Source organism: Trachinotus anak, unplaced genomic scaffold (assembly GCF_046630095.1).
Source record: "Trachinotus anak isolate AG129_WGS33_773 ecotype Australia unplaced genomic scaffold, CSIRO_AGI_Tana_v1 ptg000004l, whole genome shotgun sequence".
In the NCBI taxonomy this organism is placed as follows: domain Eukaryota; kingdom Metazoa; phylum Chordata; class Actinopteri; order Carangiformes; family Carangidae; genus Trachinotus; species Trachinotus anak.
In genome coordinates this window covers 14,180,443-14,193,324 of record NW_027273855.1, presented here as the reverse complement: position 1 = coordinate 14,193,324, position 12,882 = coordinate 14,180,443, and the positions used below count along the sequence as shown (strand labels likewise).

Sequence of the window (12,882 nt, the reverse complement as noted above, 5' to 3'; positions counted from 1 at the left end):
CACCCTGTTCTTTTTTCGGATCTGGAGTACATTTTGTTAAGGTGATTTACCTTTTGCTCATTTTGGGGGGAAAAAAAAGTAAAAGTTAATTTCTGGGGCTTGTAGTTGAGCATTATGTATGTTGCAGTGTTCGGTCCCTCTGGAAATCAATGCTAAAGGACTGACTGGTTAATAAAAAGCCCAGGAATACTTAATATTCCCCACACTGCGCCACCACCTTGACTTTATCACAGGCACTCACTTTATCACACAGCTACTTCAAGTGTTCAGGTTTCTTAGAATCTTACAAGAGACAGTTCCATTAGTATCTACTGATCAATTAGGGTCACAACTACTGTATCTATTAGTGGTGTAGTGCAGTACATTGTGTCTACAACTTTCTACAACTTTTTTGGTACAGCCCATGCTCCATACTTGCACCAGTTTATACTATAAATTTTGACATGTTATCAATTGCTAGTAAACATTTACTTATGTTTTATGTAAAACAATGTTTCAAAGATTCATAATAATGTTCAGGGCTACACTCAAGAAGCCCAGGGTTTTACACCCCCTTGTGGAGGAACTGATATAACCCATGTGAATTATCCATGTCATTTCCTAAATTTCTCCATACACATAGTTACTACTCTAAATAATAAACTCTAATTAAGCAAACCTTGATTTGACTTAATTTATAATACTTGTAGTTTATTGGCAACTGTCTCTAGACAATGATTATGACAATGATTATTAATTTGTAATATTTTCAAGAAATACATTTTACAGAACTGACAATGCAGCAAATATTTGAATGGAGCAGTCCACACTATATTATCAAAATCATAGACAGAAAACAAACTCCAAACAGACCAAACTACACCCTATAAAAGAAGCCTCTTGTGTTTTTTTCCAATTTAATTTATTTAACTGTATGAGATAACACAGTGCTTTCTCTTGTTTCGGTTTATGTTCTGTTGTAAACATCTGTGAAGGTATTCTAGGGGATTATCCTTGAGATGCAGGAGGCAGATGGGAAAGCACCCGCTCTACTGACTGACCAATGGGAGAGGCCTGGTGTCCTAATACCACCCTCGATTTACATCCATTGGCCAATCAGTCACTGTCTTCCAACCAGTGTCAGCCTCCCAAAATCTAATCCAATCTTGCTAAAGCTGAATGGGGAGTTAACTAATCCTGTCAGGGGGACCAGTAATAACTTGTTTTCAAAATGAAAACTTGCACATCCCACATTTAGGCACAGAGAAACTCACACATTACCCAAACAAATATTTTGTTTATTAAATACAGCCCAGTATCATCAAGAATTGGGCTGATATTTTCTGTATGGCAGACATAAGAGCACATGTGAATGAAACTTCAGTTGTGTTCTTTTAGGCTGATTTTTAAAATGCATAGTTTTCACATCTGGTTTCATCCGGAGCTGCTGTAAATTACTTTAGGTTTTGTGTACGCAAATAGCTCGAGATAATTATGAGAAGAAACGTATATCAGTTGTAGCTAGTCTCTTAAGTGTTATCACTACCAAAACATTGATCATTCACTCAATTTCAGGTCATATGTGGAAGACAATTCCTTATCTAATTGCATAGAGTTTTACCAACTACATTCACTTCGTTGAAAAGAATTCCTGGAATGGGTTTCTCTTTAGCGGGTTCATCTGAACCCTTAGGTGCACATTTTGTACACAGATTATTCTACACATATGCATTAAAACAGAAATTTCAGTGTGGGGTCAACTGCAGATCACCCCTCTGCAGCAGATGCTTGCTCATTGTCTATAGAAGAGCACACAATATATTTCATGACCTGTCAGGCATTTGTGCGAAATAACTAACATGAACTTCACCTTTGAGACATTTAGCAGATGCTCTTCTCTACAGTTACTTATAAGTGTGGAGTTATAGCCTAAGTAAGCTACTTACCTGTAAGAGTTCAGTGTTTTTCCTCTAAGGCATGACAGCAGATATACAGAAGCTGGTGTGGATTAAACCTGTGACCTTCTCACAATGGGACAGACTGTTACCCAACCTAATTTTCTGTAAGTTCATAGGATCATTCCATTGCCAGCCAAGCTTTACTGTCTGTAGTGCCTCAGGCCTGGTTCACAATGTGGGCCATGAGAGGGTGGCATGGGAAAGCCATTGTGTTGATTTAGGAAGAACTATACATTTACAAGAGGATTTGCAAAAACTGATAGTGCAGCTTCGTAGTCCACAGAGCGAAATAAATGCCACACTTTATGAAAAACTAATAAAATCTTCTAAAATCATGCATTTCTCTGAGGTCTTTCTACCCTTATATCCACAACTGAATTAATGGGTTCTCTATTTTTTGTTTTGGCAATATTTGAGTATGTCACTCAGTAGTAGTCCCGCTCAAAACTGACACAATTTTCTCACAATTATAAGGAAACCACATGAAGGCCAAAAACCCAAACCCACCCACGCAGAATCTGTGTTACATTTACCCACAGTTACATTGCTCCTTACCCTTAGATGAAGATCAGTTTTGAATTTCCATTACATGAACGGATGATGAATAATTAAGAAAATGAAAAGATCATCCACTTGGTATCCAATAATTAGCTGTCAGGCTTGTAAAGTGTAGCCAACTTGTATGCTTGATGGCAGCAGATGCTTTCAAGACAATATATTATCTAAGGTCTGTACAATGAATTTAGTTTGATTATTCTTCCCCGTGTCGTTATATACATTTTTACAAGTAAAGAATATGCCAGAGAAATAAGGCAAACAATGTGGGCACCGATAAACAGCCTTAAAACGTGTCAAAATGAGCAATGTATGCGTGGATCGTTTTATTTCGAACATCACCAGTGAACCTGCTGCTCGAGGTTTATTTCAGATTATGGAAAACTGAAGCCATCGACCATTACACTTTGTTCTCAGACACTCCAGCCAAATGCGCAATATATAGCAGTACAGAAAGAGGCGGAATAAGGAATTGGCAAACGTTATTTGCAACCAGACCCTTATTTGTGATGTTAATTACAAAATGAATTTGCACCACGAGATATGAACCCAATCTAACGCAATTAAATCGCCGCCGATCATTAATCAAAACATTTATCTCGATGCATTCATCTGCAGGCATGTCATAGCTGCTTTGGTCTTACAATCATAACAATCTAATGAAAAATGGCTTCCCTGGATCCGAAAATCTAATGACCTAATATCTAATATCCACCATATTTCAGTGGCCCGAGTTCTCCAGATTAAAATCTTATGCTATGTGCTAAATGACCAGCCTCGTACAAAGTTATTCACCGCTGAACTCGGGCTGTCAACACAATTCACCAGCACCTAATAATAAAACACGATTTTTGCCCGTTCGTTTGCATGAATTATTTTTTGACGTAGTTATTATTAGCTAACACAGCTAGCACCGGCTAGTCACTTGGCGGAACAACCGTGTGCGGACGCAACGCAGTTCAGCGAAGTGAAGAGATGCTAGTGACCCATACAAGGGTACCTATGCAAAGTTGAGCTGCAAATTTAGGTAGATGGGTGTCTGCACTCGACTAAAACTTAAAGAAAAACACATTTCCTGGCGTGTCAACAAAGTTTGGGGCAGTAATTTCCGGACGGTCTATTTTTTGTAAACTTGCAGCAGCTTTAACGACCTCGCGAGTGAGATTCCAGAACAGAGCAGAAGCTAGCTAACGTTAGCCTGTTAGCCTTCAAGCTACATCCACAAGCAGGGAGCTAGGCAGACAGTCACCATTTGGATTCACTGTATAACGCTGGGGAACCTTTTCCGGGACTGGCTGAAGACTTGTCTCGGTGCTTAGAAGTTCCCCGGCAGTGTACGACCACTCGACACAAAGCTCAAGTTGCTGGTTAGCTAGCTAACCATAGCATTATCCTTCTAGTTGAAAAGCTAGTTAGCACCACCGCACAGCCTGCCTTCCGCCGACGTGCACTTCCCCCACTCTCCCTCCAGCCGGCTAGCCGCAGCGTTAGTCCGGTACATAAAATGAAGCGACCATCAGCATTTTGGGAAGCTGTGTGGCTGTTTGGATTTTGCTGATGTATGAGGAGACGATATTGTTTTTGTAAGGTGAGCTGTTTAATTATGTCCTCTTTGAACTTATTGCAACAGACATACCTAAAGACACACCAACCCTGACCTTAGACCGGGTAATGTTAGCCCTGCTATCGGAATCGTTTAGCTCGTAGCCACGACCAAATGGGATTGTCTACTTGCTGGAGAACTAGCGATGGTACCTGGATGCTAACTTCAGGTTGAGATCTGTTTTATGTTGGCTGTGTCCAAGTTACGGTCCACTGAGTAGCCGGTTGACATTTTTAGAAGTGTATGTTCCTCTGCATAAGATTTAATGTATTTTTCGTAGTTTTGCCTCTTCGGGACACTTTGCTGCTACGTCACAGTTGGCAGTTGTTAGCTTTTCCGTATCAGTCTGTCGCCAGTAACATGGACGAGGCTATTTGCTGGAAAGAATCAACCGTTTGAAGTCGGTGTTTACATTGAGAAATAGTGCTTAGCGCTGCAATTATTCATCTATAAAAATCGGAGTATCTTTTACCGTATCATTGCAGACAAATAACGGCGTGTGTGGGCTAACATTACAAAATAACAACACGCTCACTGTGAAAGTTAATTTGTAAACGTTAACACTTTTAACGTTAACTTAGCTAGTCAGGGTGTTCAGACGTTAACTTGGCCATCATGTCATCACTTTGCACTCTGCACATTGGCAACTTCATTTTGGATACAAAGCCTATTTAGTATGACAATTATCTGTTATTTAACCCCACTTAGTTACTCAGATTTGACGTAAGTTTGCAGTCGAGGGGAGTGTGTCTCTAGTGTTACTGACACCGAACATGTTTATTACGGAGATGTAACGTTAATGTTGCATAGATAAATCCAATTTGTCCAATTCAATTACTTTACGCTGTGAACAGCGTTTGATGCAATATGTTTTTAACATGGTTTTCTATAGCGCCGCATATTGTGTAGGTGAGGTTAATAGTGCAGGTATATTTTGCATTTTATTTTGGGAGTTTTGGCTGTAACGTTTAAGCTCTAATTGGACAACCATGAAAAGCAGCCCTACATAATTTTGACAAAGATGCATGTACTCTGGTATACTGGCTTAGTGGTATCATGCATTACATGCTGATGTTTATTTGTGATGAATTATACTCCTATAAATTAATAACAATAGAAAAGCCACCCAGTGACCTGTTGTCAGCTGCGTTAGTGACAATGAATCGGACATATTTCGAAATGTGTGTGTGGTAACTTTAGCTCACAGGATGATTTTCTAAGTATGATGGCACAATTTCTGTTGTGTAACTGATGAAACACTGCGAGACTCTACGCTTGCTCTATATGTCAAAGCAACTGTCTAATTTATTGTCTTTTGAGACCATTATATCGGGGCACGGAGCATCGCATATCCCCACGATTGTGTGTTTTCTAACATTTGGAGATTCACAATCATATTAACAAATATCGCTGGCTGTTACGTACCACAAGTGAAATATACCTTGGGAATCAAAGCCGAACGGAGCTTTGAAAGTATCTTTACTATTATTGGACTGTAATCATTAAAAATCTGATATGGCTTCCCATTGTTAGCAATGTAAATGTGGAAAATTGTGAGCCTACCTAGTCCTGCATTGTTTGCTTTACAGTATTTTTGTTTATGGCGTGAATCTCATAGCGGAACTATGATGCGAGCGACAAAGGTTCTGCACGAAAAGAGCCCCGCTGCAACAGGAAGCTCTACATACGGAAGTTGTGTTTTCTTTGTGTATCCAGATTTATGGTTGTTTTATTTAGGAAAACACCATTTTAGTTGTAATATTTTGTTGTTTTTCTCGGAGCAGTTTCACCGATTTGGATTATGCATTGCTGGGTAAATATTTACTTGAATTGTTAAAGCGGTTTCCGATCGATCTGTCTACTGTAACATTGGTGCTATTTTCATGAGTTTGCGAGAAAGCTCGATGGCATCAGTGATAACGTTAGTCAGATTAACACAAGAAAATTAACGAAAGTGAGGACATAACAGCTTTTTTTAATTGGTGGCATTGTTGGTTGTAGATGTTATTGTGAAAGGTGCTTTTGGGTGGGGAGGAGGCTAGTGTGTAGCATGGTGTGGTAAAGAAACATGTATCTTATGGACTCCTTTTTAATGATAAGGAACATATGTTGGCTAATGAATGAAGTAGTTTTTTTATTTGGCTAGTGGGCACCTGCATACAGCATGGCAGTTTATTTTTTAATGGTAGTAAACATAAAATCAATTTTTTTATGCCATTATCAGATCTATTCTCTCCATTCAGTACGCACTGATAACAGACCTGATGTTAATGTACATAGTCATCAGTTGGTTATTAGCCGAAATGCCCAAAGATTGTTTGCATTCTGTGAGTAATTTTATGAAACAGATCCTCTTCTGACTAAAAGTCACAAGTTGATGCTACTTATGATTCTATATTGCAGATCTCTGTCAAGGAGGTCAAAATCAGCACGGGGGATGGACGAGCAGAAATCAAACTGCGAAGAGAATGACTCTGAACCAACAGGTATTGTGGTTTGTTTGTTTTTTAAATTTATTTAAAAAAAATGTTTCCCACGTCCCAACATCATCCATTATAAATGCACACTATTTGTAATGAAGATGAATACCACTGCAATTGCTCTTAAAGAAAAATGCACATGGTTGAAAACAAAAAGTTTTTTAATTCCCCACAACAGAGACATTTAAACATAATTTATTAGGCGGGATGACAATAGAGCAGTACTATTTAGAATATTTTTATTTCCCTATTACACATATATCAATATGGATTTGGTGAGATCCATTTATTAACACTTTCATGCATTGTTTGCTTTTAAGTGAGATTTTTTTTGTCTTTCTCTCAACTTTTTTTTTTTCATTTTCTAGCTGATGACAATGCCCCTGCAAAGCAGCCTGTCTCCTCTGAGGAGGAGTCCCAAGCCCTCACTGGTGCTGAGGACATGTCTGCTGCTACTGCAGCCTCTTCCAGTAAACCTGTGTAAGTTCTTCATTCAAATCATAAAGAATATTGTGCATACTGTAGCAGTCTTTATCCCAAGATAGCTCATTGTTGGTGACACAAAAAACTGAATGTTACTGTACAGAGAGAACATTCGAGCCTGTGTGCTTTGTAACTGTGTGGAGCGGAGCCTGCATGGACAGCGGGAACTGAGACACTTTGAGCCATCTTCTGAGCGGCCGACACTCAAGCCATCAGCTTCCCCACTGCCACAACCTGGGAATGATGACCTGTCTTCCATTGGATTTGCTGACTCCCCCTGTCTGGCAGCACTCTTTGATGACTCAGGTTTAATTGAAAGCCTTATTCTGTTATATTTTATTAGTGTACAATACATTATTACTTTTACAAATTAATCAATCAGTAGACAATGACATGTTTTATTTACTAGAAATACAGCTCTCAAATGTAGAATTGAAGTTAGGTTTGAGATTTTACTTATGTTGGGCTTTATAATGTACAGGGGGTTGTTGGGTTCATCACTGGTGTGCGGTGTGGTCAGAGGGAGTAAAGCGGATGGAGAATGAGGAGCTGGAGAACGTGGATAAGGCTGTTATCTCAGGGACACAGCGGGTAAGTGCGCTGTCCATAGACTTGGTTTAGATGGTATTGGGAGAGAATATAGTGATTGACAGAGGCTTCTTTCACAAAATCTTAATTGTTACCATTGGTTTGTTTCAGCTTTGCGAATACTGCAAAAGGCTAGGTGCAACCATTCGATGCCATGCTGAGGGCTGCTCACGGTTCTACCACTTCCCCTGCTCAGCAGCCAGTGGATCCTTCCAGTCCATGAAGCAGTTGGTCCTCCTCTGTCCAGAACATATAGACAAGGCTGAGGAGTTAGGTAATAGAACCAGATACCTGTGTCAAAATTGTGATATTATTACCTGGGGCATGTTCACAATGTAAGGCTTGCACATATCACAGAGATTACCAACTGCTATTACCATCACACAACACTATAATCCAAAACTGCAAGGTTTTTCTCAGATTTCCTGTAAGACAAAGAGTGTTCCATACTGATTTTGTTTCATCAACTCTGGCCTGTCTTTTTAACATTTTTATGATCTATGTTGTTATAAAATGTCAGTTGCCTTAATAGCTTGTTGAGGTTGTTTCATGTTGAACTAAGAAGAACTAAAACAAAAACCATGCTAATATAATTTTAGTTTTTTTTTTTTTTTTTAAATACAAATTTTATGTACTTTTTTGTGTTACAGCAGGTGAAGAAGCTTGGTGTGCAGTATGTGACTCAGCGGGTGAGCTCATGGACTTGCTGTTCTGTACGGGCTGTGGCCAACATTACCATGCGGTTTGTCTTGAGATTGGTGCCACGCCGATCCAGCGGGCAGGATGGCAGTGCCCAGAGTGTAAAGTGTGCCAGACTTGTAGGTGAGTCGACCCTTGTGTGTCAAAGTGCACCCTGAACAAGACATTCAGATGTTGTGCTTAACATTTTGCATGAAATTTACATTGGTTTTTTAAGATGGTGTTACTTCAGTTTTGTTTCCAATTTACTAAGAGTAATTTCTTGATTCTTTGTTTTATTAGACAACCAGGAGAAGACTCCAAAATGTTGGTATGCGATGCCTGTGATAAGGGCTACCACACCTTCTGTCTCCAGCCAGCCATGGATTCTCTTCCCTCTGACCCATGGAAATGCAGAGTAAGTCACATTTGTCATTTACCTCTGTACAAAGAGAAGCCCTTACCATGGAAACTTAATGTGACAGCAAAAATACTTGCTTTTTATGAGAATAAATCTTTCAGACCTTTCTTGTGCCTTTTTCATCATTTGGCTTACAATTTATACCCATTATCTGTATTTTGTCAGAGGTGTCGTGTATGCACGGAATGTGGTGTCCGGGGACTGGTGCTGCCAGGTTCGGCCCAGTGGTTTGACAATTACACCGTTTGTGAGGGCTGCCAGCGTCACCGCAGCTCTATGTGTGGAGTGTGCAGCAAAGCTGCCAACCCATCTGTTGCTCTGCAGTGCTGCAGCATGTGCCACAGGTACCCTCAATGCACAAGCACAATAGTGTTCATTAGAAGTAGCTATAATTTGCGCTTTTGCTTAACTTTCTCACAATATTTCATCTTGATTATCTTTTTATTGTCCTAGGTGGGTGCACAGTGAGTGTGCTTTACCAGGGGAGCTTCCAGAAGCCAAGTGCATTTGCCTGCTTTGCAAGGAGGATTGTCAGCAACCTGTCACTCAACTGCAGACAACAGAGGTAGAAACCAGAGAGGCATCTGAGGAGACTGAAAGACATGTGGATTTGGTGGAGATGACCATCCAAACAGATGCAGACACGGTGACAGAGGAGCAGACAGGCTTATCAGAGGTGACACCAGGACAGATATGCACATCAGAGATGGGCCAGGCTGAAGCCACAACTGACAAAGAGACACCCATGGACTTGGGTAAGACACAACTAAAGACAAAGCTTAGAAGACATGCCAGGAGTGGGTTTTATTGGACTAGTAAAAGAATGTGTCTTGTTTATGTCTTAGATGTGTCTAAGTATGTTAACTACTTTTGGCTCTAGGGGTGGAGGCTGCAGTTGTTGAGACAACAGATATTGTGGAGAGAACCGGGGAGGAGGAGCTGCTGATAGCAACAAGAGAATTAACTTCTGATGTGCCCAGTGCTCCACTTGAGTCTACAGGTAAACCCAGAATGCTAAGTTTGAACATGAACACAAAGCAGTGCTTTATTAGTTGTATGATTATGTGCCGTAACTAATGATACATTTGTGAATTATAACACTAATAAACTTGCATTCCTTAATCTCAAATGTAGAATGTGCAACAACAGAACAAGAGTCCTCTTGTATATCTGCTGATGAAGAAAGAGCAGAAGAGGCAGTCAGCCAGGCGACTGAAGCCACCCCTTCCCAGGATCCCACAGCAGAGACACAGTCCAACAAACAAGTAGAGCCAATACCAGTGTCACAGCAGGGCCCTGAAAATATGGAGGTGGAGGAGCAGGAGGCCACTCCCTCAGCTGAACAAGAAGTTTCACCAGAGTTATTAAAGAGTGGCTTTGATTGTTCTATCACAGAACCATTCAGTAAGGATCCACTAAAGTTACCTGCTTCTCCTGCCTCTCTGGACAGAACAGAACATTCGCCCATTGTTGATCAGCAGGAAAGGAGTCCATGCCAGGAGCCCCAGTTTCCTTCTCCTCTTTCTTTATCAGTGGACACACAAGAGGGCCTCTCTACTGTGGACATGGACGGGAGGTTACTACCTCACTCTGAGGAGGAGGAGGAGGAGGAGGAAGAAGAGGATGATGAGCAAATGAAAGGAGGAGAAGAACACAATGATGACATAAAACAAGAACTGCAGGAGCAAGAGGTTAAGCCAGAATTGCTGCTAGACGAGATGTCTAATATGAGCCATGGAGATGAGAGCAGCAGTGGCTTTCTGGGCTCTCCAGGAGAACCCGATCCACAGCTCTCCATGGAGCTTGGCCTAGTACCTGCTGGCCGCTCACATGCAGATAACCTGCTCACTGAGACGGATGATTCGCTTCCCTTTGAACCTTTCAGAAGCGACAGAGAGAAGGCGAAACGCAGAGGATCCCCAGGTCGCTCAAGGGTCAAACAGGTGAGGTCATCATGTACAAGTTGGTCTATGATTACTGAGTCAGCTTTAACAGCTGAAATTTAACCTTGACTTGTGTTTTTGTTGTTAAGCTGCTGTTGTTAAAGTTTCAAAACACAACTTGACATTGAAATATTTTTTTTAGGGGCGAAGCAATAGTTTCCCTGGGAAGCGTAGACCTCGAGGGGGTGGCGGAGGGAGAGGGCGTGGTGGGAGGTCACGCCTTAAAGCCATGGCCTCCTGCATTGATGCTTTCTTGGTGAGCTGTGCTTGACATGCCATTCAGATGTTCTTTCACATTCTGTCGCTTTTATAATGTGGTCATCACACGTAATTTATCCCTTTGTCCACAGCTAAGCATGACCACAGACACTGGAATAAATAAGGATGAAGATGATGAAGAAGATGACACCATGCAGAACACAGTGGTTCTTTTCTCAAACACAGATAAATTTGTCCTGCTCCAGGTACAGCTTTTCTTGTAGTTCGACATTTTTGTTTACCCTGTGGCATTTCCTATGCCAGGAACAGTTGACACTTTAAAATGCAATGCAGATTAGAGATGAAATGGTTACCAGCTGAATTCTGGTAAAAATGCCAGAAAGCTAGTTTTACCATTTTAAATTTTAATCATCATTATAACTGTGGTCAATCACTGTGGTTAGTTTAATTTATGTTAGGTACTGTATGGCACCAGCCAGCAACAGTCTCCTAGATACATGTGGGGCAAAAAACGTGGGTTTGTTTTGTGTCAGTCAAAATAAGGCGAAAAGTAGTCGAGCTGGTCTGGAGATTTTTCAGCCTCCTAACACCCTTTTTACATCAAAATGAGCATGTATAAGCAGGGTTTAACAAGGGTAAATCTGCTAAAAATGTAATTGATTCCTTTTACACTTCCAGACCAGTCTTTCTTTCTGTCCGGAGAGGACACCCAACAAGCAATGTCATCACATGCACCTACAGAGCACACACACAGAGATGCAGAAACAGTGAGCTGTTAGCTGCTGTTCAAACTGAATAAAATAGATCCATTGCATCTCATAAATGAGTTGATTCTCCTGTCAGTGTCAGAGCCTCCTTGTTAGATGCTTTGGTCGGTGATTGTGTGTTTTTGAAACTTAATTTGGGGCTGCAGCTCACTTTTTCATGCACAAACGCAGTGTAGTTGAGGTGTTTCTGCTTTAAAAGCACCATGCTTGGCAGGTAACAGGTCTGTTTAGTGTCCGTGTGCTCTGAAAGACATTACAGCACATATAACAATAACAACAATAATAATAATAATATGTTTTCTATTGCCTTATTATTAGAGTGGGCATGTGCTGCTAATTATTTATTTGTGGATTCCATGATAAAACTTTTAGAAGTTATTACTTACATTTTAACAAGACGGCAATAATATTGATTTCTGTGATAATTTTGGTCACCATAGTTGTGATATAAAATTTTGATACCGTTTCATCTCGAATGCAGATAGACTCTTTGTTTCCTTTCTTTAATTTTTTCTTCTCACTTTCTCTCCTGCTTTAGGATATGTGTGTTGTGTGTGGCAGTTTTGGAAAGGGTATGGAGGGGCAGTTGTTGGCTTGTGCCCAGTGTGCCCAGTGTTACCATCCTTACTGTGTGAACAGCAAAGTAAGCACAATTTTATCTTGTTTTCTTGTTCTTTTTTGTTTGTTTGTTTTTTTTTTTATAACTGTATGAACTTTTGTTAAATCCAGACAGACTAAACCCTGATTCTTCTGTAGATCACCAAGACGATGCTCCGCAAGGGCTGGCGCTGTTTGGAATGCATTGTGTGTGAGGTGTGTGGAAAGGCTTCGGACCCTTCCCGTCTGCTGTTGTGTGATGACTGTGATGTCAGCTATCACACCTACTGCTTGGACCCACCCTTGCATACTGTACCTAAGGGTGGTTGGAAGTGCAAATGGTAAAAAAAATACTTAAACTCTTAGCCCACAACGTTTCGTTCAGCCTTGCAGCCTTGAATGGGGTCAAATGGAAATGAATACATGTAAATTTGCATATTATGTAAAACACTCAAGCCTCTGCCCTGCAGTAACAATTCAGAGGCCCATCCCTCTGCCTCTTCTGTAGCAGCAGAAAAAATATTACACCACTAACACTGGCATCTGCATTTGTTTTTAAATCTTCCATATTGGCCATATAATTGTTACAGAGTGTATTACTACTTCTGTGC

The 12,882-nt window shown here is 40.6% G+C and overlaps 1 protein-coding gene across 4 annotated transcripts in view; it reads left to right on the top strand.

The window, feature by feature from the left end:
* Positions 1 to 3,497: 3,497 nt before the first annotated feature.
* Positions 3,498 to 12,882, top strand: part of kmt2d (lysine (K)-specific methyltransferase 2D) — a 33,346-nt gene continuing 23,961 nt past the window's right edge. For 2 of the 4 annotated variants that reach the window (XM_071476205.1, XM_071476204.1), the window contains exons 1-16: positions 4,251 to 5,908; positions 6,499 to 6,581; positions 6,944 to 7,055; positions 7,162 to 7,364; positions 7,540 to 7,649; positions 7,758 to 7,920; positions 8,297 to 8,468; positions 8,628 to 8,742; positions 8,911 to 9,089; positions 9,199 to 9,500; positions 9,626 to 9,745; positions 9,880 to 10,688; positions 10,831 to 10,944; positions 11,039 to 11,152; positions 12,213 to 12,317; positions 12,431 to 12,612. In XM_071476205.1, the coding sequence (XP_071332306.1) occupies positions 5,637 to 5,908; positions 6,499 to 6,581; positions 6,944 to 7,055; positions 7,162 to 7,364; positions 7,540 to 7,649; positions 7,758 to 7,920; positions 8,297 to 8,468; positions 8,628 to 8,742; positions 8,911 to 9,089; positions 9,199 to 9,500; positions 9,626 to 9,745; positions 9,880 to 10,688; positions 10,831 to 10,944; positions 11,039 to 11,152; positions 12,213 to 12,317; positions 12,431 to 12,612 (3,155 nt within the window). In that variant the 5' untranslated portion in view covers positions 4,251 to 5,636. Of the gene's footprint in view, positions 4,081 to 4,250; positions 5,909 to 6,498; positions 6,582 to 6,943; positions 7,056 to 7,161; positions 7,365 to 7,539; positions 7,650 to 7,757; positions 7,921 to 8,296; positions 8,469 to 8,627; positions 8,743 to 8,910; positions 9,090 to 9,198; positions 9,501 to 9,625; positions 9,746 to 9,879; positions 10,689 to 10,830; positions 10,945 to 11,038; positions 11,153 to 12,212; positions 12,318 to 12,430; positions 12,613 to 12,882 lie in introns of those variants that run through there. The other 2 variants (XM_071476207.1, XM_071476206.1) reach the window with 2 other exon arrangements.